The 22,590-nt window shown below is 31.3% G+C and overlaps 1 protein-coding gene across 2 annotated transcripts; it reads left to right on the top strand.

The window, feature by feature from the left end:
* The first annotated feature begins 1,147 nt into the window (after positions 1-1,147).
* On the top strand, positions 1,148-18,605 carry LOC145320237 (uncharacterized). Of its 2 annotated transcripts, none has more exons than XM_080162671.1 (5): positions 1,148-1,284; positions 5,508-5,718; positions 6,763-6,833; positions 16,386-16,510; positions 17,857-18,605. In XM_080162671.1, the coding sequence occupies exons 1-5, from the start codon at positions 1,276-1,278 to the stop codon at positions 18,257-18,259; spliced, it is 819 nt and encodes a 272-aa protein (XP_080018797.1). In that variant the 5' UTR covers positions 1,148-1,275; the 3' UTR covers positions 18,260-18,605. The 2 variants fall into 2 exon arrangements, with proteins under 2 accessions (XP_080018797.1, XP_080018804.1); XM_080162678.1 differs by lacking the exon at positions 1,148-1,284 and adding an exon at positions 1,648-1,661.
* Positions 18,606-22,590: the final 3,985 nt, after the last annotated feature.

The raw sequence follows: 22,590 nt of genomic DNA, 5'->3' as shown, positions 1-22,590 counted from the left end.
AAAACCATTTTTAGATGTTGACACCTAGGTTTTGAATTTTTTATTTTACTCTACTTTTTTAATAAAAACTTAAATATTTTTTTGATGTTCTATAAATGGTTATAAAAAACGAAGAAAATAAGCCATTAATCATTAAATTCTGATAACTATAAGTGGGGTAAAATTGCTTTCTAAAAAGTTCTAATAAAAAAACACACTGTAGAGAGGACTATTTTATTAATCTTACTTAAAAATCATTGTTTTATTTTGAGCATATTTTCCAAAAGAAATGAGGCCTCTTTATTAAGTGACTTGTCTTTGGTATTAGGATGATAATCATCTATCCAACAATGATTACAGTGCACTAATGGTGATTTCTGTCCTTATATAAAAATAACAGGTTGTCTATATAGAAAAATATAGCTTAGCTACCCAATAAACCTTTATGGCCTTCCTTTTCAATAGAAAATAAAAATGTGATTCTGACTAGAACCAAATAATTGCAACAAATAATTTTGCAACCTTAAAATACAAAAGTCTTGATCTCGACTAATTCACACATGGTCGTCACAAAAAAAGTTTCATCCACAAAACTAAAAGTTTTATTTGTCTGATAATATTTTTTGTGGCGTCTTTAGAATATGAAATTTTACATAGCATTGCAATTTAACAGGTAGCTGGACAAGTGTCTCAAAAATTCAGCCATGTGACGTTATAAAAATGAGGAAGATAAGAGAAAAAATGTGAAAGAAAACCCCTAAAAAAAAGATAAATAATCCCTAATTTTTTTGACGTAACAAGGCTGATTTTTGAGACACTTTGTCCAGCTACTATAACAGACAGAAAGAATGGTTTTTAAACTAAATTATCGTAGTTAATAGAGGGACAAAATGAAAAGGGGTATTGATACAAATGTAAATTTCAATTTAATCCCCAAGAAAAAATTTAGTTGGGGAGGGGAGTATTTTTTATTATTCATCCCTTCCCTTTCTCCCATAAAATCATAAGAAAGAAAGGCTGTAAAAGAATGGTTTGTAAAATACTTCTACTTACAAAGTGACGAACGGCCATACTGCTATATCCTTCTAAAAGAGATTGTTAAAACAAAGCATGAAATATAATATTCTATTTTAATTTTAAATTTGAACAAAAATATGTTTTTATTTGCAGAATATTAAAAGCTCTGGAAGCACTTAGAACTGTTATTTACTGGAATTAAAATGTTTATCCGCCAGATTTGTTTATCAGAGCATCTGAGTCCTGTAACTGGATAATTCCTGCCTTAGGATAAGAGACATGAAAGAGGTAAGGATGCTACATAGAATAGTTTTCATAGAATCTTTGCTGTGTTAAATAAGAATGCTGCATAGAATAATATAATAGAAGGTTACTGTAGATAAATTCTGGTCATGGATAAGAGACATGTAAGAGGTAAGGATGATACATAGAATAGTTTTATAGAATCTTTGCTGTGTTAAATAAGAATGCTGCATAGAATAATATAATAGAAGGTTACTGCAGATAAATTCTGGTCATTGATAAGAGACATGAAAGAGGTAAAGATGCTACATAGAATAGTTTTTATAGAATCCCTGCTATGTTAAATAAGAATGCTGCATAGAATAATATAATAGAAGGTTACTGTAGATAAATTCTGGTCATGGATAAGAGACATGAAAGAGGTAATGACTAAGGATGCTATATAGAATAAAGAGTTTTCACAGAAAAATATAATAGAATGGTAATGTAAGTAAATCTGGTATAACTAACAAGTAGGAGTTAATGATGCTTCATAGAAAAAAAATTTTAGAATGTTTCTCATGAAATTGTATGATCCAAAAAATGTATGTTGTTAATTCTTTCTATTCTTTATCGATGGTTTGATCTGTTTTTAGAAGATATTGAAACTACTCTTGTATTCATATATACTTTTATATGTATCAGTTAATGTCACAAAGAAACTTACCATCAGTTTTCAATAATACTTTGTCATTCTATTTGTATACTTTTCTATGAATCACTTAGATGACAGCATGATATATTAAACTAATGGTTGTACGGGACTAAAGCTTTGTTGTAATAATGCTAACTTACTCACACACATAAAAAAAACATCGTTCAATCAGAGTCGTCTGTGTGTCTTTCTACTATTTCCATCAGGATAGCTTTCTTATCAATTATTTTAGCGGTTTTATTTTAATTACGCCTTCAGTTTTATTGATTTGAATATAAATAGTTTAAAGTTCTTTCTTTTCTATAAATGAAAATACGTGTTATTGAATACAAAATCTTTTACGTTTTAGTATTAACAAATACCAAAAAACGAGAGGTAAAGGTAATTAGCGTATTTTTTACTTTAGAATGACATTTGACAGAGGTTGGTTGTAAGACTGTATATATACAGGGAGGAAGGGAGGGGACAATGGATCTAAAATTAATATTTCTGACAGTCTTGGACTTTGGGTACCAGAGCACATGCAACTTTTATTATTTTGGCAAATTTCAAAGACTTTGGGTACCAGCGCAAAGAATGCCGCTAAAACAATTATTCCAAAAGCAGACGACTCTTACTGAACTAACCAATACAAATACTAGCAGACTATTTGAAAAAAGATTAAAACAAGTTTATTTTGGTTTTTAAACAAAATAGTTTTTTCTGAGAATGGGTGGGATAAACCAGAAATTCTACTGTGATACTTCTGTAACTATCCATTCTTGTCAAATATGAAAACAAACCCCAATTATGGTATTATTTTGTAAGAAACTGCCTGTACTTAGGTCATACCTTGTATGATAAATTACAGACTATTCACAGGGAAAAAAGACAGGATAACCTAATGTTAAATACTTTTTTTCAGTGTTTAATAATTTCTTATAATACAAATCTAATAAAGATTGCTATATCTAAATTTTTAGAATTTTCCAGATATATCTGGTTTTGAAGATATTGAGTTAGAACTCTAAAATTGAATTAATTGCCCATTGTCCCCTCCCTTACTCCCTGGTATATTTGTATTTTTAAAAAAACTCTTTTCTATAATTAGACATATCCGTCTATAGTATTGAATACCCACTTTAAAGTTAGAATATATTTGACAAGCGAAGCAGCTCTATGAAAAACACTTAAAAGGTTTATTTAAAAACATTTTCTTGAATGATTATGATATAATTATTTAATGTATCCTCCTTTAATAAAATGGAAAAGTTGCTTTGCCCCTAGCCTCTAAGAAGTGGAGTTGGCGCTAAGATAAGAACTATGTAAAGATTCTATACAATTGATAACTACTCAAGCGGTTCAGTAGATAACTAAATCTTAAGGCACGGACCTAAAACACTTACTACTTTTATATATATTAGTCTAAGGCTTTATGGTGGTAAATATAATAAAAATATATCTTAAATACCTAGATGTTTAATTCTAATCCTAAACGCGGGTAATCATGTATTTTAAATGAGAGAATATCTGCAGTGTGCCTTTAGTATAGTATTTAAAAGAACAATTTATATTACATGCAGATAGCTTAAATTGTCACATTAACTTGAAAATAGCATTTTCTTTGTCTATTACATATTTTCAAAAACGTTTTTAAATTTTTATTAGCTTAACTAAGGCCATTTCCAATAAGGATTTATATTGGTAATGGTTACATAATTGTGGTTCTTCTGTCTTTTAAAATATACCAAGTTTTTTTGGAGGTGAGAAAATATTTTAAATTGGATGGGGAGGTGTTAAAAACCAACCATGTTGTATAAAATGTCAAAAATTCAACCCATTTTAAAATTTTATAAAAAAAATTTTAGTTGGTTAAAAAATTAAATAATTTGGAGGTAACTACAAACTTCCAAAAATGATTTTAGAGGGTACTACCCCTTCTTCCTACCCCTTTAGACGGCCTTGGTCTTACGCTTTCGAAAAAACAAATTTAAGAGGAAAAAATCAGAAGGTTTTGCCAGGGGGGTTAAGCAATTTTTTTACATTCCATTTAATATTAAGGCGTTTTACTTGACACCTTATTGGCTGCATTAGGGCTGGTTACATACACCCTTGCCAAGGGGGTATAGGGGCTATAACCCCCCCTTTCTGCACGCCTCTGAAAAAATGTATGATAAATACGTCATAAAATATAGTTGTAAAAGTTTATAATATTTGGGCTAATATCATGAAAGTATCATATAATCTAAAAGTTATTTATTTGCAGTTTTCTTTTCTATATTCAAGAATTCATGAATATTATAATATTTATTGTATTTACCATATTTCCTATATATATAACAAGGATGACAACATACATAAAAGCAAGAGCTAAAATTAAAATATAGATCAAATGAACATTAACGGTTGTTAATTGTCAAAACTGTGTAGATATTTTTTGCAAATTTCTGTAAATACAGGATCCTGTTAAAGAACATACTCATATAATTAGGACTTGATTATAGAGATGCTTCGCAAAAAAACTGTTGTTTAACAATAAGCGTGTTTTATATGGATTTACGGTCTTTCTCATAACGATTATAGGGTTGCTACTGCTTATTTCATTTTAATATTTTTTTTAATTAACGTTTTTCAGTTCAATTGTTCAATTTGAACAATCAACATGACAAACTGAGTGCCTATACTATTTATAGTAAATACATAAAATAATTCTAGAAAAGCTGTGCTTGTTATAATAATAACTATAAATAGTTTGGCACCACAAATTAATATTCCTAAGATTCTTCTATAATCTCTATTTCTCTGTGCACACCTGTCTAGAGTAAATAAGAATAAAAAAAACCTACATGAAAATTTACCAAAGAAAAAATTTGTAGTCAAAAAAGCTGTTTTTTCCATTTTTGAAATAAAAAATCTGCCTTTTTAAAGTTTTTTTTCAGCTCCTATTTTTGTATTATTCTACTTTACCAAAAAAAGTTTTTAAAATTCACAAATGAATCATTTCAAATTCGAATTTTTTCTCAAAAATATAATACATGTTAATTTAACAAAAGAATTGTTGCCTTTTTCTTCTGAACTTTTTGTTTAACTTAATTTTCACTATAGATAGGTGTGATTATGAATATACTATACCAAAGTTATGATGATCATATGTAGAAAGTTAGAAATGTTCCTTGTCTGTTTTAACCTTCACACACTTTATTAGTATGCGGCACTTACAGCATTAAGTTTGAGCAAGAACAGAGCAAGTTCTGAGAATTTATATAAGAAAACCTGATGCTCTAGTCTTTAACAGCAGCCTTTAAAGTTTTCATTTCTGTCAAAACAGAAAAAAAAATATAAGAATTTTGTATATCTTCATCATTATCATCGCCATTTATCTCTTCTTTCCAGAGCATAGGCCACGCACAATGGTTCTCCATTTATCTTTGAATTGGGCCTCAGTAGAGGCATCATTGAATGATGATAGATTCTCATCTCTCAGTTCATCCAGGAATTCCCTCCTCCAGGTTGTTATTGGTCTACCTGGTTTCCTTTTTCCCGTGAAGGGGTATTTTGTATATCTTAGCATTTTTATATGATTTTTATTTTTCAGATTGAAATTGAATCATCTGTGAGCGTTGATGACTCTTCCAGCCTGTGTCCAGAACTGAACCTGTCCACCAGTGAGCGTGTGAACCTGTGCCCAGCCCTAAGTTTGTCCGACAATCACTCCGGCCTTTGTCCCGCCCTGAACTTGACTGAAGAGAAAGTGACAAGGAGAGATTCAACACAAATGCGTCTCTCACCAGATCTCAAAATTAAAGGTTAGTTCCAGGGACACAGGGTCAGGATACTTGCAAACAATTAAGTCCACTTCCTTTCTTTCGCACATTTCTTTACCAATTCTGTTCCCCTAGGTGGCATCTGAAAACCAGTTTAACCCACAGAAATGGGCTGTTTATTACATTAGTCCCCAAAGTTTTATGATAACGTTTGCCTTATTCGTTGACTTACCAACTTTGAAGACTATTAATAAATTTTGATTGGTTCTTTTATTAAGATGAGTGTCCAAACGTTTCAACCACTAATTGTAATCTACAGAAAGGGCAATTTTGTGTATTAACATTTAGAGTGTATACACCAATTAATCGCCCATTGTCTTATCACTTAACCCCAAATTTACCACACAAAAAAATCAAGTTCAATGAAATCGCTGAATCCCATTTACCACTGCTTAGTTCAAAATGAGATCTGATTAATATTAAGATATGAGAAATATAAATACACACACACACACACACACTCTGCTAACAGTAGTAAGATTAGAAAGAGGAAGTACTTTTTAGCAGAAATGATAATTAAGATATTCCATTGTGTATTATTATTATCAATTTTCCTTGTAATTATAAACTATATCAAATGTTCTACTAGAATTATGTAGGAAGGATGTAATCGCTAATTAGGGTCAATATGATTTAATTAATAAAAAACCAGGAAAATATGTTTATATTATATTTACTTTATGTATTTGCTCTCTTTCCGCCTTATCAGACCAATCTAATAAATTTTTTTTAGTCTAAATTTTTCTATTAACACAAAGTTTAGTTAAAAGTAAATGTCTACAGTTTAAAAGGAAATGGTTCATGCATGTACAATGTTTGCTGTTTGTATTTTAGGGTCTGTTTGGGTTATTCTGTGTAAGGTGTAGGTAAACCCTCCCAACAGAAATGCACCCTAGAAAAATATGAACCAAAAATTTTTCCAATAAATATTTGGGGCAAGATGTAAACTCAACATCAAATTAACAACATCCTTAGAGGATTGACCCGAGCTATAGAGAAACTATTCTAAGTGAATTCAATTTACAGGTGGAGAGGTTGGAGGTTGTGATAAAGAAGTGATCAAATCTGGAGGTGATTCAAGATCCACTCCTTTCAAGGTAAGAATCATGCTTGCTTGCCTGTTAAACCTTTCAGTTATGTGCTTAATACACTGATAGGTCTATAGTATACTTGTATATACATGTAACTACCTCCCCCTTTTTCAATGACCTTTTTTTGTCTGCTAGCAAATTGTTTTTTGCTACTAAGCTGTGTTAATATTCGCGTTACCATTGGTTAATTTTCTAAGACCTAATTGAGAGTCGGAACAAGGTCATCAGGATGGGGAAATTTAACCCTTTCTCCCTCTAGTGTTTTACTCAAATCATACAACATTGATGTTATAATAAAAGTCGTGGCTTTTATTATTGTCATCCGATGATAAGCTGCTGAAAAGTACTATTTGCTATGGAGGAAAATGTTCCAATAATTTGTGAGACCAAAAAAGGAAAGAAAAATAACTTGGTGGGAGGTATATTTAGATGATTCAGGATAACTTTGTTAAAGAGATACCATTCGTTGGGTTTCCTTTTTTTCTGATATGTGTACTGTATAATAAACTGTACAGTCTAGGGTGTACTTTTAATTAGGGTTAGGCCGGATATTGAAGTAAAAGCAAAGAAAGTTTCTTAATAAAATGGTGCTTTATTAAATAAAACAAGGATGACAACATCAAAAAGTAGAGAGGCAAAAAAAATCATGGATGGTGGACATAGGCGTCCAAGGGGGGGGGTAATGGGGCGATTACCCCCCCCATTCAAAATTTACCCCTACCCTGGGGGTGCCGTAGGCACCACCAACCATTTAAGAGGGGGTATTTACCCCCCCCAAACAATTTTGGGGGGGTAAATACCCCCTCCCAAAATAAATACTATATATTTAACTAGCGGCTTCGCCCCTAGCCTCTAGGGGCTTTGCCCAAGAGGTGATAAAAAAAAATTATTGCGAGAGACCATAAAGGACCATGGAAACTCCTTCAAAAAAAAAAAAAAAAAAAAAAAAAAAAATGGGGGGGGATTTTTTGGTTTTTGGGGGAGTTGGGGGTGTCCCACCCCCCGAGAAAATAGCTTAAAACCACCACAGGACCAATAGGTAGATACCCTGAAGAGTAGAATCCGATCGGTTCAGTGGTTACCGAGATCTTAAGGGACAGACAGACAGACGGACGGACAGACGGTCAGACGGACAGACGGACAGACAGACATCGTTCTACTTTGTATTATAGATAAAATTTAAATTACCCCCCCCAAAAATTTTACCCCGGGGGTAAATTTTGGGGGGGGTAAACTAAATTTACCCCTGCCAACAGATTTCAGGGGGGGTAATTACCCCCCCCAAGCAAATTTTACCCCCGGGGTAAAAATTTTGGGAGGGGTAAAAAAACACGAATTACCCCCCCCCCTAAAAAATTTTTACCCCCCCCAAAATAAAAAGCTTGGACGCCCCTGATGGTGGACATACAGACAGGGGGAATTAAAACAGATTTTCAGAGGTCCTAGATTAAAAAGAAATTTACAGAAAATAAAAAATAACGAAATAAATGTTTTCTAGACATTATAATATTTATATTTGTCTAGCATGTCTGTCATTCCAACAGACCAAGTTCATTATATGTTGGTTGCTCATTGAGTGCAGTCAATTTTCACTAAAACCAATAAAATTTCTGGAATATAAGTGCAGTTGTAATCTTTTATAATATAAATAAGGATTTTTCACATAAAAATTCTTCTGTTTATCTTGACTATTAGCATAGAAAACACATTTCAAATTAAAGAGTAGCTACTCTACTATTAAAAGAGATTTAGATTTATTTTGATAAAACTTATAGAAGAAGTGAAAATAAATAATTTAAGGGGAAAATAAAATGGGCGCTATAAGCTATTGATACTTTACAAAAGAAAAAAAATATAAATCTTGCAAATTCAAGTAGAAAATGAGAAATGAAACCAAGGGCACTCATTTTATTTATTTAACAATGTTAACCTCGCTTAATCAAGACTAATTTCGTAATCTTATTTTTGTTAACAACGTGGTAGTCCTTAATATGTATATATGTACATACATTTTTGACCTCATTAGTTATTTTTGTTCATTCAAAAATAATAATTTCAGCCTTAACTAACAGCAACTGCCCTAGCCTTTAATGCTTTCATAAGTAATGGAGTACGACAACTCTTATTTTTCTTTTTAAAAGTTATTACGTCTTTCATTGTTAGCAAGGAAAGGTATCCTATTATGTAAAGTAGTAAATTTTTTTTGTCTGTAGCGATGGACCTCGCTAACCGCTCAACCGATATTGTTCTCCTTAACAGTGAAGCTTCTTATAGGTCCAGAAAAGGTTTTAAACTATTTGCGGGAGGGTAACTCCAACTTGCCCGATAAAGAATGCTCCTCCCCCCCCACAAAAAAAATATTTCGTACTTTTTATTTTTAAATATTAAGTACCCCTAGAGACTTCAAGGGGCGTAGCTACTAGTATTAAACTTTTTTTAATGTCCCATAAAATATATTTAAAAGCATTTGTGTCTACAGCGTGGATAGGCGAACATATGTTGTATTTTGTCTTCTGAACTAAATTTTCAAGTAAAATCTAGCAAAGGTTGGATAATATATATTTCCTACGCAAAAAAAAACAAATGATTTATATGCTTCAGAAGTAATGCGTCAAATTGTCTGCAGCAATGCACAAGGTTTACATTATAATATGTTCACTATCAGATTAAAATTGTCTGCTTTTTAACTTATTTAATGTGAATAATATATCTAATATGCATAAAACGCTTGGACCTTTAAAATACTTTTTTTATAATATTAATAATACATGTCTATTTCGTCCAAATCGCGTTTGGGGAAAAACGTTTATTCATTTAGGTTAAGTTAACTAAGTACTCCTCCATAGGACATACACTGCAGAGTTATTTTCCTTACAAGGTTTTTTGTACCTTTCCTTCCAATAAGAAAATTGCTGCAGTTTTCTAAGAAAAATATCTTTAAAAATTGCATCTAAAAATGATTATATATTTGTTTCTTATTTACAATTATATACAACAATAAGAATCACGTTTCTCATATTTTATAAATATTCAATATTTGATTCATTTAAGATTTACATGTTTTATATTGCTTTTTAATCAGAATTTAAACTGGATTTTTTTTTTGATAAATGAATTTGCCAGTAAATAAACAATTATATTCGTAATTTAGATAATTGTAATGTAAGGGAATTAAAGAGATAAGACAATTGCCGATATATTGATTTATATCCCCAATTATGAAATACAAAATTTCCCCTTTTGTAAATTAAAATTAATTGTTGAAACGTTTGGACACTCAACTTAATAAACAAACTAATCAAAATTCGATTAAGGTCCCAAAAGATTTTAAGCCAAAGTATAAGAAAACGATATTATAAAACTTTTTGAAAGAGTGTCCCCTCCCTCCCCAGTTGTAACAGCATTCAGTCAATTATATGCAAAGTTTTTTGAACAAATAATTGACTATTCACGGTTTAAACATAAAGTATAGCTTTACAAATGTATGTGTTGTGTTGATGTAACGATTGCTCAAGGACTATCAGTCGGACATATTTTGTTACTGGAGTTGCTCTGCTAATAAAATTTATTTAATTTTGTCTTTTTGTTGTTTATGGTTTATGCAACCAAAAGTTTATGTAAGATTTTTTTTATAAAGCAAAAAGAAATAAACAAAAAAGCTTTCAATAACTTTTTAAAGAGACATGACGGCTTCTTTTCAAGTTTTTAAAAGTTATCAATAAAATATAAATATTACGAGGAAAATTATTTATAGAATATTCTTTTTTTTTAAATAAAGTAAAACAAAAGCATTTTTTATTATTATATTTATCTTCCTATGTATATAATTAAATTCATATGAATTAAAGCATGATAAATAAATAATTTAAGAATGTTTATACTTCATTAAGTAATAAAGACGTTATTTCATATTTTGTAAAAGTAATATTATATACAGTATTCGACTACAAACATTATTTTGATATGTCACAGTCTAGTAGTAAGTTTATTTTGTCTGATGCTTAAGATCTCAATAACTACTAAACGGATTGGATTCTCTAATTTTGGTAAGATTCATATAGGTCCTAAGGTGGCTTTAGGCTATTTTTTATTTTATTTGAGTTTTGGGATATTTTTGGGCTATTTTTCTAGCTACTCTCTGCCCCTTAGAAAAAAATTCCCTAGACTCAAGGGTGAATATCCGCTATTTTTTTAAGTTGAAGTAAATTATCTACCTACAATCCTATTATATAAAGTAGTAAGATATTTTTGTCTGTAGCAAAGGATCTCGATAACCACTGAATATATATGGGTCTTCTATTCATTAAAGCTACTTAATGGTTCAGAGAAGGTTTTTAACTATTTTTAACTAAAGGGTACCTCCACTCTTTTAAAGAGAAATCACTCCTAGAATGACCCTTCACAAAGATTTTTTACAATTTTTTAAAATTGAAAATAGGGGTCGGGTTCCATTCAACACCTCCCCCGATCCCCTCAAATGCCCCCAGAGACCTCTAGGGACGTATCTGCAAGTTATGGATCACAGTGAAACTGCTCCACCTAGTATTAAAGATTGATAATAAATAATAACAATAAATTGGAAAACAATTTGGAGGATTAGGGAAAATATTTTAAGGACATTAACCTTACATTCTTATCAAAATATCAGATATGGCATCCAATGAAAAAGAGGGTTCTTAATTATGGACCTTTTCATATATATATATACCACGCCAGGCTACAATTGAATCAAGACAAAAGTAAGTGCCGAGCTCTGGGACCTATGTATGGTGAAATTAGACATAAAACCATGATGATTCCAGGTAAAACCAAAAAATTTCAGCGGGAACTTTTTGAGAAAATTAAATTTGAAAATTTCAGGTTCAATTTTTACCCCATAGGAGTTGCCGTATAATCATGACAAGAAAAGCAAAGATTATTTATTTAAAAATTTGAACAAGTTTGCTTTTATGAAGTCTTTCATAAAACCTTTCTATATATGATTTATTTAAGGCTTAATTTCCGTGACCTTAGCAAAGCAACTGATAAAAATGGCCATTAATTAATTCCCTTCAGGAGTGGTTTTATGAAGAACTTTATAAAAGCAAAATTGTTCAAAATTTTAAATAAATAATCTTTGCTTTTCTTGTCATGATTATGCGGCAACTACTAGGGGGTGAAAATTGAACTTGAAAGTTTCAAATCTAATTTTCACAAAAAGATCCCGCTGCAATATTTTGGTTTTACCTGGAATCATTATGGTTTTATGTCTAATTTCACCATACATAGGTTCCTGGCGTGATACACTTTTGATTACAATTAAGAACACTTTGACTTAATAAGAGCATTTGACTACAACCCAACACCCAACTATACGTAAATACGAGGAAAAAATGCTAATCTTTTTTTGTGTCATTTTTTAGTTTGCTGCGATTGTTATAAATAAAAAAAAGATATTTTTAGCTTTCCAAAATTTTTATACAAAAGTTTTTTTTTCCTAATGCCATATCCAACTTATTTGTGATAACACATTAATAACATATTTTTCATATCTCTAAATAATTAAAAGCAAAGCTTTTCTATAATTTATAGTTATTTTTCGTTAATTTAGGCATGTTAGAATTATCCTATCCTTTTCAAACTTTGCATAGTGATCACTTCTGTAGTTTGTTACAAGTTTGAAAGCGTAACAACTCTATAATCATTACCAGAATGTTGATTTTTTTCTTTTTTCACAACAAATCTTTAGTGATTTAATAATCCAATTGATCTGATTTTTGGAATACTGAAACCTTAGATAACAAAGGGAATCAAGTCCTGAAAATGTAAGTATGTCCTTAAACATTATCCTGTATTTAGGCAGTTTTTCAACAAATTTACTTACAGTTTTGTTTTGACTTTTATATTCTGACTATTCAGTTCTGACACCCTAAAAGTTTTAATGTTCGTTTGTACTACTGTTTCAGAGCTTGGAATTATGGATGCTGTCATCCTTGTTTATGTTAAGGATAGGATATTGTCTGATTTATTTCAGCTTGTTTGTGTAAAAATTTACCCAAGAAAAAGTTTTTGTTCAAAACAAGGAGATAAAATTGGGACAAAGCCCAGGGAGGGAGTGGACAATGGGCTGTTTATTACACTAGTCCCCAAAGTTTTATATTAACGTTTTCTTATTCGTTGGGTAACAACTTTAGGGACTTTCATTGAATTCTTATTGATTAGTTCAATAAGTTGAGTGTTTAAACTTTTCAACCACTGATTGTAATCTACAGAAGGGGTAATTTTGTGTATCATCACTGGGGATATACATCAATTTATCGGCAATTGTCTTATCCCTTTAGATCTCTGGACAAAGCCACAAACAAAAAGTTTAAGTAGAAGTATATTTTTCAAGATTTTTTTCAGGAAAAAAAATATGTCTCTTTTCTTAACATAATTTCTTTATATTAAACTAGCGGCTATGCGCCCCCCCCCCCCCCCCCATAAGAAAATAGCTTTAAATCACCGCAGGAGATATATATATTCTCTGAAGAGTAGAGCGGTTACTGAGATCTTAAGCATAAGACCGATAGACAGACTAACAGACAGAAGGACAGACAGACGACCAGACAGATGGACAGACAGACGGACAGACAGATGGACAGACAGATGGACAGACAGACGAACAGACAGAAGGACAGACAGACGAACAGACAGAAGGACAGACAGACGGTTAGACAGACAGACGAACAGACTATTATATTTACCAAAAAAATTTACTTTCTGATAATTTACTGAAACATTAATAAATGTATTTTCTACTCGAGGCCAAATTAAAAAATGTATTCATTGTCCATCCATATTGAATAGAAATAAATCTTACGTAACTACAATTGATTAAACATATACTTATGTAAGACAACTCCCATAGGAGGAAAGAAAAGAGGCATGGAGAAATAGGGAAGAGAATATAAATACATATTTTTATTGAAAACAAATAACATTATCATTATGATTGTAATAAAATGATTGTTTATCTAGAGTACTAAAGTTGTTGTTAACAATGGATATAGAATACATGGATATAATAGGGAAAAATCATCAATTTAGGTTGCTAATATGGACCTGATATGGTCAATTCGTTCGTCAAGTAGGAGGGAAGGGGGATGGGGTAAAGGATGGAATGGGGTGTATCGTTATCGTTAGCTGTTAATATCACTTTATTAGAATACATGAAAATTTGGTGCAACATCCAAGTAATAATATTATATCGATTTTAGTAACAGAAGGTCCAAATATTTAGTTTATTTTTTAAATTATCTATAATAATGGGTTGTCAATTTGTTTGTTAGCTTTAATAACAATACAATTTTGGGTGCAGCTTTCGGGTTATCATGCCAGCTTTTACTGGTTATCATGCCAGCTTACTGGTTATCATGCCAGCTTTCTGGTTGTCATGCCAGCTTTCTGATTACCATGCCAGCTTTCTGGATATCATGCCAGCTTTCTGGTTATCATGCCAGCTTTCTGGTTATCATGCCAGCTTTCTGGTTATCGTGCCAGCTTTTTGGTTGTCATGCCAGCTTTCTGATTTTGGGTGCAGCTTTCTGATTATCATTCCAGCTTTTTCTGGTTATTATGCCAGCTTTCTCGTTATCATGCCAGCTTACTGGTTATCATGCCAGCTTTTTCTTGTTATCATGCCAGCTTTCTGGTTATTATGCCAGCTTTCTGATTATCATGCCAGCTATCTGGTTGTTATGTCAGCTTTCTGATTATCATGCCAGCTTTCTGGTTATCATGCCAGCTTTCTGGTTATCATGCCAGCTTTCTGGTTATCATGCCAGCTTTCTGGTTATCATGCCAGCTTTCTGGTTGTAATGCCAGCTTTCTGATTATCATGCCAGCTTTCTGGTTATCATGCCAATATCAAATTTAATAAAATCTTAAATAATTTTTTTTTGAATATTAAAAGCAAACTTTTTATTTTTGATTAATAAAATTATGAAATAAATTAAGTGGTTTTTAATACTACGTAAATTCGAACGAAATGGTAGGATATAATTTATCCATTATAAAATGATATTATAACCTTTAATATTACATTTGCATGACATATTGGTAATACTTTTATCTTAGTATGTTATGTATAGTTAGAATTTAACAATATTTATAATAGTAATAAAGAATGGTTTTCATGAAAACTTATGTCTTTTTGCAATAAAGAAATGACATATCGTCACCTCACCTGTCCCCTACCTCACTTTTACCAAGTTTTTTATCGACATATATCAGTAGCTGTCTATAGTGCCCTAGCAAAATGGGGATTTTACTGCTTTTTGTCTACCTATTCTATTGACGTCAGGAAATACCCTATACCCCATTTCTTTTCTAGGGGATTTCTTTCCATCTTACCTTTCTCTTTCCCTCTACTATGGCATCAATAGAAAAGGTAGGCAAAAAGCGGCTATATCTATCCCCATTTTTCTAGGGCACTAAACACTAAACTAGACTAATTTTCTTCTACAGAGTAGAAGAAATAAAAGCTATTTTAAAAGATAAGAATACATGAATTTTCACGGGTCCAAGAAGAGACACACGCCTGCATACATACAAATTTAATGGAAGCTACTGTTTTGGAGGTCATAAGAGATCACAAGGTTCGGCAGCCGTGAAACGGCTGCAGATTGTCAGACCAAGAGCGGCTCGGCTGGATTTTGTTAACTTATTTACGAGCTCGGCTGCATTGAGTTACTTTCGGCTAAAGCTGCTGTTTGTTTTAAAACAAGATGAGCGTTTAAAGATACGAAAAAATTATTTAAGTATGAAAATAGTTATTTATCGCATTGTATTAAAGAAATCGCATGCAAATATTAAAATGAAAAATTTTAAGATTAAAAACATTTTTCTAGCCCAAAAGAGATGAAGGCACTGACAAATATTCGTGGAATAAATTGTCTGTAATATGACTCTCTAAGTGATTTTTCAGTATGGCTGAGAACCGGTTCTAATCTAGCGGATAATAATCACTTTCAACGCCATGCTGGAAAACATATCCGTTAACCAAATAATAAAAGAAAACTTACATATGACAAGAAAATTAATCTATTTAAATCTGATACCTCTTTCTATATGACGTTCATATTTTATTAAATTAAATATATTATTTAGTAAATTATGAAAGCAAAGGTTTAGGATATCAAATATCTAAAAAGATGGAGATATAAATTAATCAAATTTTATTTTTTATGTATTTAAGAAAGGATAAGTATATTAAACACATCTGGGTGGTGCCCATCAAATGCTCAGTCGAGCTCAAATCTTCTCACTTAATTTTGGAAAAGTTGGAAATAGGGGGGAGGGTCAGTTTTTGATTAGTTTGTTTATTACTTTAGGTTAGGATATTTGAGTACTGTGTAGCCCCGCAGGTATGGGCTTCAACAAAACGCTTCAACTTCCACCTTATTTTCATTATTTACAAATGAAAGGTTTTGGGGGGGTTTTCATGCTCGGAAAACAATTTAAGGGAAAGCGTCCACATTAAAAGTTGCAATCTTATTTTACCCGTTTCCAAGATCTTAATTGATGTTTGAATTGCAGGATGAGAATTACGACGGTCTGAGTGGAGTGTACCTGGGACCCTCCCGGACTCTGGAGGATTATGATATTGAATATCTCAATGGAGACATTGTAGAGGCTGAAAAAGAAGTTCAGGACAGTTACAGGTATATTTATTCTATTAAATAAAGTAGTAAGGTTTTTTTTGTCTGAAGCTTAAGATCTCAATGAATAATGAACCGATCTATGATAGTTTTAGGCTTTTTCAGATAAAAGTCATAGGATGGTATTAGGCTATTTTTCTAGCCCCTCTCTATCCCATAAAATACAAAGTCCCTAGATTCTATTCATTCGTCCGTCTTAAGCTGTCTAGTTTTAAGCTATCTTTGAAACTTTCGTAATCAGTAAATGAAATTGAGAAACTTATGTCATGGATTTGATTTTGCCAGGGAGTAAATTTGAGAAAAATTTTGATAATATCTTTATAGCTTTAAGAACGGTTCTATTGGTTATTATTCACTGACAAATATGTCCATAAACGGCAAAGAACAGTTTTTTTATTCACAAGCGTAAGTTGATACAATAGGAAAAGAAAAATTAATAATGGCCTCTTAGGTAGTAAAGTCACAAAAAGGAAATAAACAATAATCCCAACATCGAAAAGCATTGAATTACAGAAAAAAATATTACTGTTTGGTTGTTTGCCTTTATTAATATTTTTATTCCTATTCATTTTTTATTAGTTGTAAAAGTACTTTCAAAAGTACAAAAAAACTCATTCTTGTGTAAGTTTAAAATCCATCATTTATATGTCCATTAACCTTCATTAATTTTTGAAAACGATATTAAATTGATATTCTAAACTGTAAATTATTAATATTTTATCGATCCAATAATTGGGTAAACATGATCACATCAATTATGATTTAAATAGAAAAATAAATTAAGTCTATAAAGAAGTGATTATTTTTTAGTATAATTATATATCTTTTGTTGGTCTGATAGGAAATATTTGACAAAGACTTAATTAAAAACAGTTTGATATTAACAAAACCTTTGACATAAATAAATTATTATAACATTAAAACAACGCTTTAAATTTGTTTTTTTTTTACATTGAACAGGTATACTTATTCATTAAATTCAAAATTAAAACTTCAATGTGACCATTCTTAATTAAATTACTTTTCTTTGTTAAGACGAATTTTTGAGGAATTGAAATATAGTTTAACTAGCGACTGCCCCTAGAGCCTTTAGGAGCACTTGCGGTGGTGGGAGGCTAAATTCGACCCCCTCCCACTTTTTTATTTTAGTTTGAAAAAGAAAAAATCCCCCCTTCCCAAACATTTTTGGAGTTGGGGTACCCCCCGTCCCAAAATAGTTATGAACTTTTTCAGACCCTATGAGAAGCTACATGGTGAACAAGAACCATATCGGTTCAGCGGTTACTGTTATTTTTTTAAGATCTTTTACATGTGTAATTTATTATTTTAATACGTTTAATATTTTGTAGGCCACCGTCACCCTTATCTCTGGACTCTTTCTCTGGCATTTACATTGGACCCGAGGAGAAGAGGAACAAAGAAGCCGCCATGCGCAGAATGTCCCTCGACCTTATAGACTCCAACCTCTCCCCACAGACACCCGACCCATTATCTGGCTGCGAGGGGGAGGGCGATTCCGCCTGTGTCGGTAGCCTTGAGGCGGTCACTGATGACTGCCGGCGCCAGTGCCCATCTGTTTGTGCTTTATCCGTCGACAAAACCAAAAAGAAGAAAAAGCGCGGGAGATTTTTCTTCACGACGACATCCCAGCAAAATAGCAGCAGCGAGGAGAAGAATGACCGACGCGGCATTGAGCGCAGCAAGACACTGTGCTTGAGAATGTTTAAAAAGTCGTTCAACATCACTGATTAGTTTAACAAAACATGTTGTGAAGAAAAATAATTTAAAAGCATTAAAAATATATTTGGTTTGTGTGACAAGAAGAAAAACAAATAAAAAAAAGAGTGAAAATATATTAATAACTGTGACATATAATACATTTGTTTCTGAATGTGATTTGATGGTGTACACAATTTGTGATTTAGAGCAAGAAATAAACATATATAAACAAGAATCTGGGGGTGTGTAGAGGGGATGTTATGGAACAGAGGGAGGGTTCAAGTAGTATATGAAATATTTTGGCACTATCCATCATTTTTACTAAAGACAATACAACACCTCTCCTAAACTTGAATTAACATTTATTGTTAGATTTTGAAAAAAATAGATATTCAGGGACTAGCCAGTGTAGATAAAAAGATATCTGAGAAATATGGCAAAAGGGGGGGTCGAGATTAAGACAGTAGTAGAAGGAAAAAATTATGTTAACGTTAAAACAAAATTTTTTTGTCTATAATTTTGTTCAATAAGGAATACACATATTTAGTGAATATTATCGTTCTACTACTGTTTTTTAACCAAGTCTTAAAATTTACACATTTACGGAATTTTAGCACAACCTACCTCCCCCTTTATCATTTTTTATGAAAGACAGAAAATATGATATAAATAATGGGGTGGTGTTGTATTATTAACTTTAAAATGATGGATAATGCCTGGACATTGTAGAATAAGAAAAAAACTATCTTTTTGTTGATTTATGTGACTCTCCACTCCACTTGTGAGCCTCAGAAATTTATAAAATTACATTTATGTCAAATATGGATAATACAAAATAAACAAAATATTCCATTGATAGATTTTATACTAAGGATGTTAACGTTAATAAGTAGCGTAAACAAAACAATACAGGATACAAATTGATTTTTATCCGGTATTGTTTGAATCATGTTTTAACAAAATTTCGGCTATAATTGTGACTTTCTTATCGAATATATAACCTATAAATAAAACTTTTTTATGTAAAAAAGATAAGATTTAGTTTAGATTAAAGTACAAGACATATTGTAGAGTAACTGTGCAATTGCAGAAAATAATCTATTTCTTATTGACACATTCTTTGTTTCTATAAGCACAGTGTGTTTGTATTCATAATAATTTTTCTCGTATTCATTCAAAACCGATTATTATCCGGTGAATTAGAATGTATAGCATAGTACTATATCCAGTTTTCTACCAATATAAAATGTTTATTTTAGCCATTGCCTTCGGAATCTAGGGGCTAAGAAATCTGGTTTTAATCTTATAATTGTACATTTGATTTTATATCCGCGGAAAGCTGTTTATAATACGATGCGAGAAATAACTATAAAAACATTTACATAACATTAAATTTTAAGTCTTGATTATTTTTCCCAGATAGATTCTAGGGTTAATTCTTGAACAAAAATTTTACAAAGGCGTCATTTACTTTGAAATTTAGTGCAATTTGATAAATTTGATTAAATACATGAAAAATTATTAAATGCGTTATAGAAAAATTTAACAAGAAATTTCAAAGTTGTGCTTGTACATTTTGTAAAAAAAATATTTAGTCAACAAATATTATTAAATATTTAAAGCTCAATTAACAAATAAATTGAATAAAAATTGTGAGAATAAAGAATTATTTCTATGTAGAATTGTGTTTATTTTTTCTTGTCAAGTGTATTCAACATGGACAATAAATACATGCTTCAGTAGAGTTTGAATATTATTGTTTGTGGCACAGCTATTGTGTCTAGTTTTAGTTCTCGATGTTTGACAGGTCATTCTTTTGGATGCCAAAGATTATTACAAGCCCCATAAAAAAAGTATAAAACATTATTGGGTCTATCTACATGATATCAAGTACTAACGAAGGTTTCTTCTTTTAACAAGAAGACAAACCTGTCTTAATTTCTTAATTTGTCAAGAAATATGCATTCTCCTGGTAGAGCAAAATTCTGCAATAGGGTCAGGTCTCGATCTGTAGTGCTCTGGAGAGGTGAGTAAATTCAAGATTGTTTTCTTGTTGTCATTTCTTGAGCATGAATTTGATTATTTTTTATTAGTATTTGACAAAAACTTAAAATAAATTAAAGGAAAGGGGGGGGGGGTAAATGATAGCTCCGCAGGATGAGGGCCCCCGCAGAAGCAAAGGGAAATTAAAGAAAACATGGTATTTTCATTTAGAAAATTTGGAGAGAACTAGGGCCGAAGCCACTGATTTTATACATTGCATTTAAATTATATAAAGATCGACTTTCTACTAAAATTTGATGAAAAGGAAAACTAATTTGAATGAGAAATCATAAAAGAATAAGCCTTTTAAATGCTATTTCATTTACCAATTTAAGTGAAAAGGTAATGCATTTTGGAAGGCCTATAAATCCATGAATCGCCAACAAAATATGCTTGTTTTGCCTTTTGTCCAGGTGAAGATAATTAGAAAGAACAATTCCTTTCTTTCCAAAATTATCAGAGATTCACGGTATTGACAATGGGCTATAAATTTTCTATCCTGTAAAGTCAAGTATCTACTGCCTTGGGTAGCTCTTAAATTGTAAGTGAGAGAAAGGTAATGTAAAATAATTTTTCGGAAAGTAAACCATCCGATATTCCGGTAAAATATTACGGATTTATTTTACTGTATAGAATTATTCACCAGAGATCTTAAGGGATAAGACTATGGCCAATAAATTAATGTACATCCTCAATTATAATACACAAAATTACCCCTTCTGTAGATCACAACTAGTGGCTGGAACGTTTGGACAATCAGCTAAAGGGACCAACCAATAAAATTTAATTTCCAACCCCATCAGCTATTTAAATTTTTTTTGATAAAGTTATAAAATTCTTATTATAGTAATGTAATATCTAAATTTTATCTTATATTTATTTTATAAGAAAACGTTATTATAAAACTTTGGGGACTAGTGTAAAAAACAGCCCAATGTCCTCTCCCTCCCTGATTATTCACACAATCTAAAAATTTTACAGCTATTCTTATTGGCCCCGGCTACAATTTAAACAGACCGTCATAGCTGCAGCACATCGCACACAGTAAAAAAGTTCATGTTTAATCCGTCCGCAGCTACAAATTAATAGAACAATTTTATTTAGGATAAAGCTACAAAAGAAACATTGAAAATTTATACAACTCTTGCGTATTAAGGGGTATAGAAAACAAACAATGAAAATGATATCTTATTTCTGGTTGATTACCTTATACTTCTCTTATAAATGATACCCTATTAGGTAATATTTGTACAGAACTGCAAGGAGAGTTAACAAGAACGGTTTTTTTCATCTTTAGTTACAATTTTAATTGCAAGAAAAAACAATAAGTCCAATTCAAGGAGTTAGATAACAGTGAGAATTTTACTAGACCCCAAAGATTTATAAGAATTTTGGGAATAGTCCCTTTCGTGGTTCTTAAGGGGCGATTCGTCGTTTTTAAAATAGCTTATAGGTTATGTTAGGTTAGATTATATTGGGTTAAGTGATTGCTCCACAGGGTTAGAGCCACCCGCAGGGGCTAGAAATAGGAGAAAACCTACTGTGAATCTCCCCTAAAGGTGCGTTGCCACGAAAGGGACTATACCCGAACTTTTTTCTCATTCATATTTTTTTACAATTTTTGGCCTGTCCTTTTTTGTAAAAAAAAACTTTCATACAAATAATTTGTGTCTACTGAAGGCGTGATTGTGTACATCAATTTATCGTCCATTGTCTTAGCCTTTCAGATCCCTAACGATTTTAAAACTTTCCCATTAAACCAGACGTGATTATTTATCAATAATTTGACACTTTCTAAATCTGTTTTTCTAATTAAAACCTTAAGGCATTAACCCTGTTCTATAGAAGAAAAGACGGAGTATTCTGCTTAACTTTTTTTATGAATGATATCTAACTAAAACTATGTATACTAATAGTTGTACAAGAATATGTTAAGAAATTGCCAAGTAACCAGAAGGGATTTGGCAGAACCCAATAATATTGAAGGATAATACAATTATACACACAATCATTTGTTTATGCCTACCTATACATATTTAGATTTAGTTTTCCTTATAAACTTATCTATCAAATCAAATAAAGATCATAAATAATGCCTTTTTGATTACTTTTTCTCGAACAAAAACTATATTATTTCTTTTGTGTGTTGTAACTACACAAAGAGAATAACATATTATTTTGATGATATCAAATGTTTTCCAATGGTAAATGAAGACGAGACAATGTCACGTGCAGTGCAGCCATAACTTGACAAGATTTAATAAAATTAGATATAACTGCACTTTTAACTGCAAAAAGAAATTATCATCAAAATTAATTTA

Source organism: Acartia tonsa, chromosome 1, assembly GCF_053477335.1.
Source record: "Acartia tonsa isolate MP-2025a chromosome 1, ASM5347733v1, whole genome shotgun sequence".
In the NCBI taxonomy this organism is placed as follows: domain Eukaryota; kingdom Metazoa; phylum Arthropoda; class Copepoda; order Calanoida; family Acartiidae; genus Acartia; species Acartia tonsa.
This window is presented reverse-complemented; position numbering and strand designations above follow the sequence as displayed.

What these genes read in the sequence shown, in the direction of transcription:
- LOC145320237 (XM_080162671.1), top strand. An exon ending in CAAGATCCACTCCTTTCAAG is followed by an intron (nt 6,834 to 16,385) that starts GTAAGAATCATG and finishes TTTGAATTGCAG; the next exon opens with GATGAGAATTACGACGGTCT. An exon ending in GAAGTTCAGGACAGTTACAG is followed by an intron (nt 16,511 to 17,856) that starts GTATATTTATTC and finishes AATATTTTGTAG; the next exon opens with GCCACCGTCACCCTTATCTC.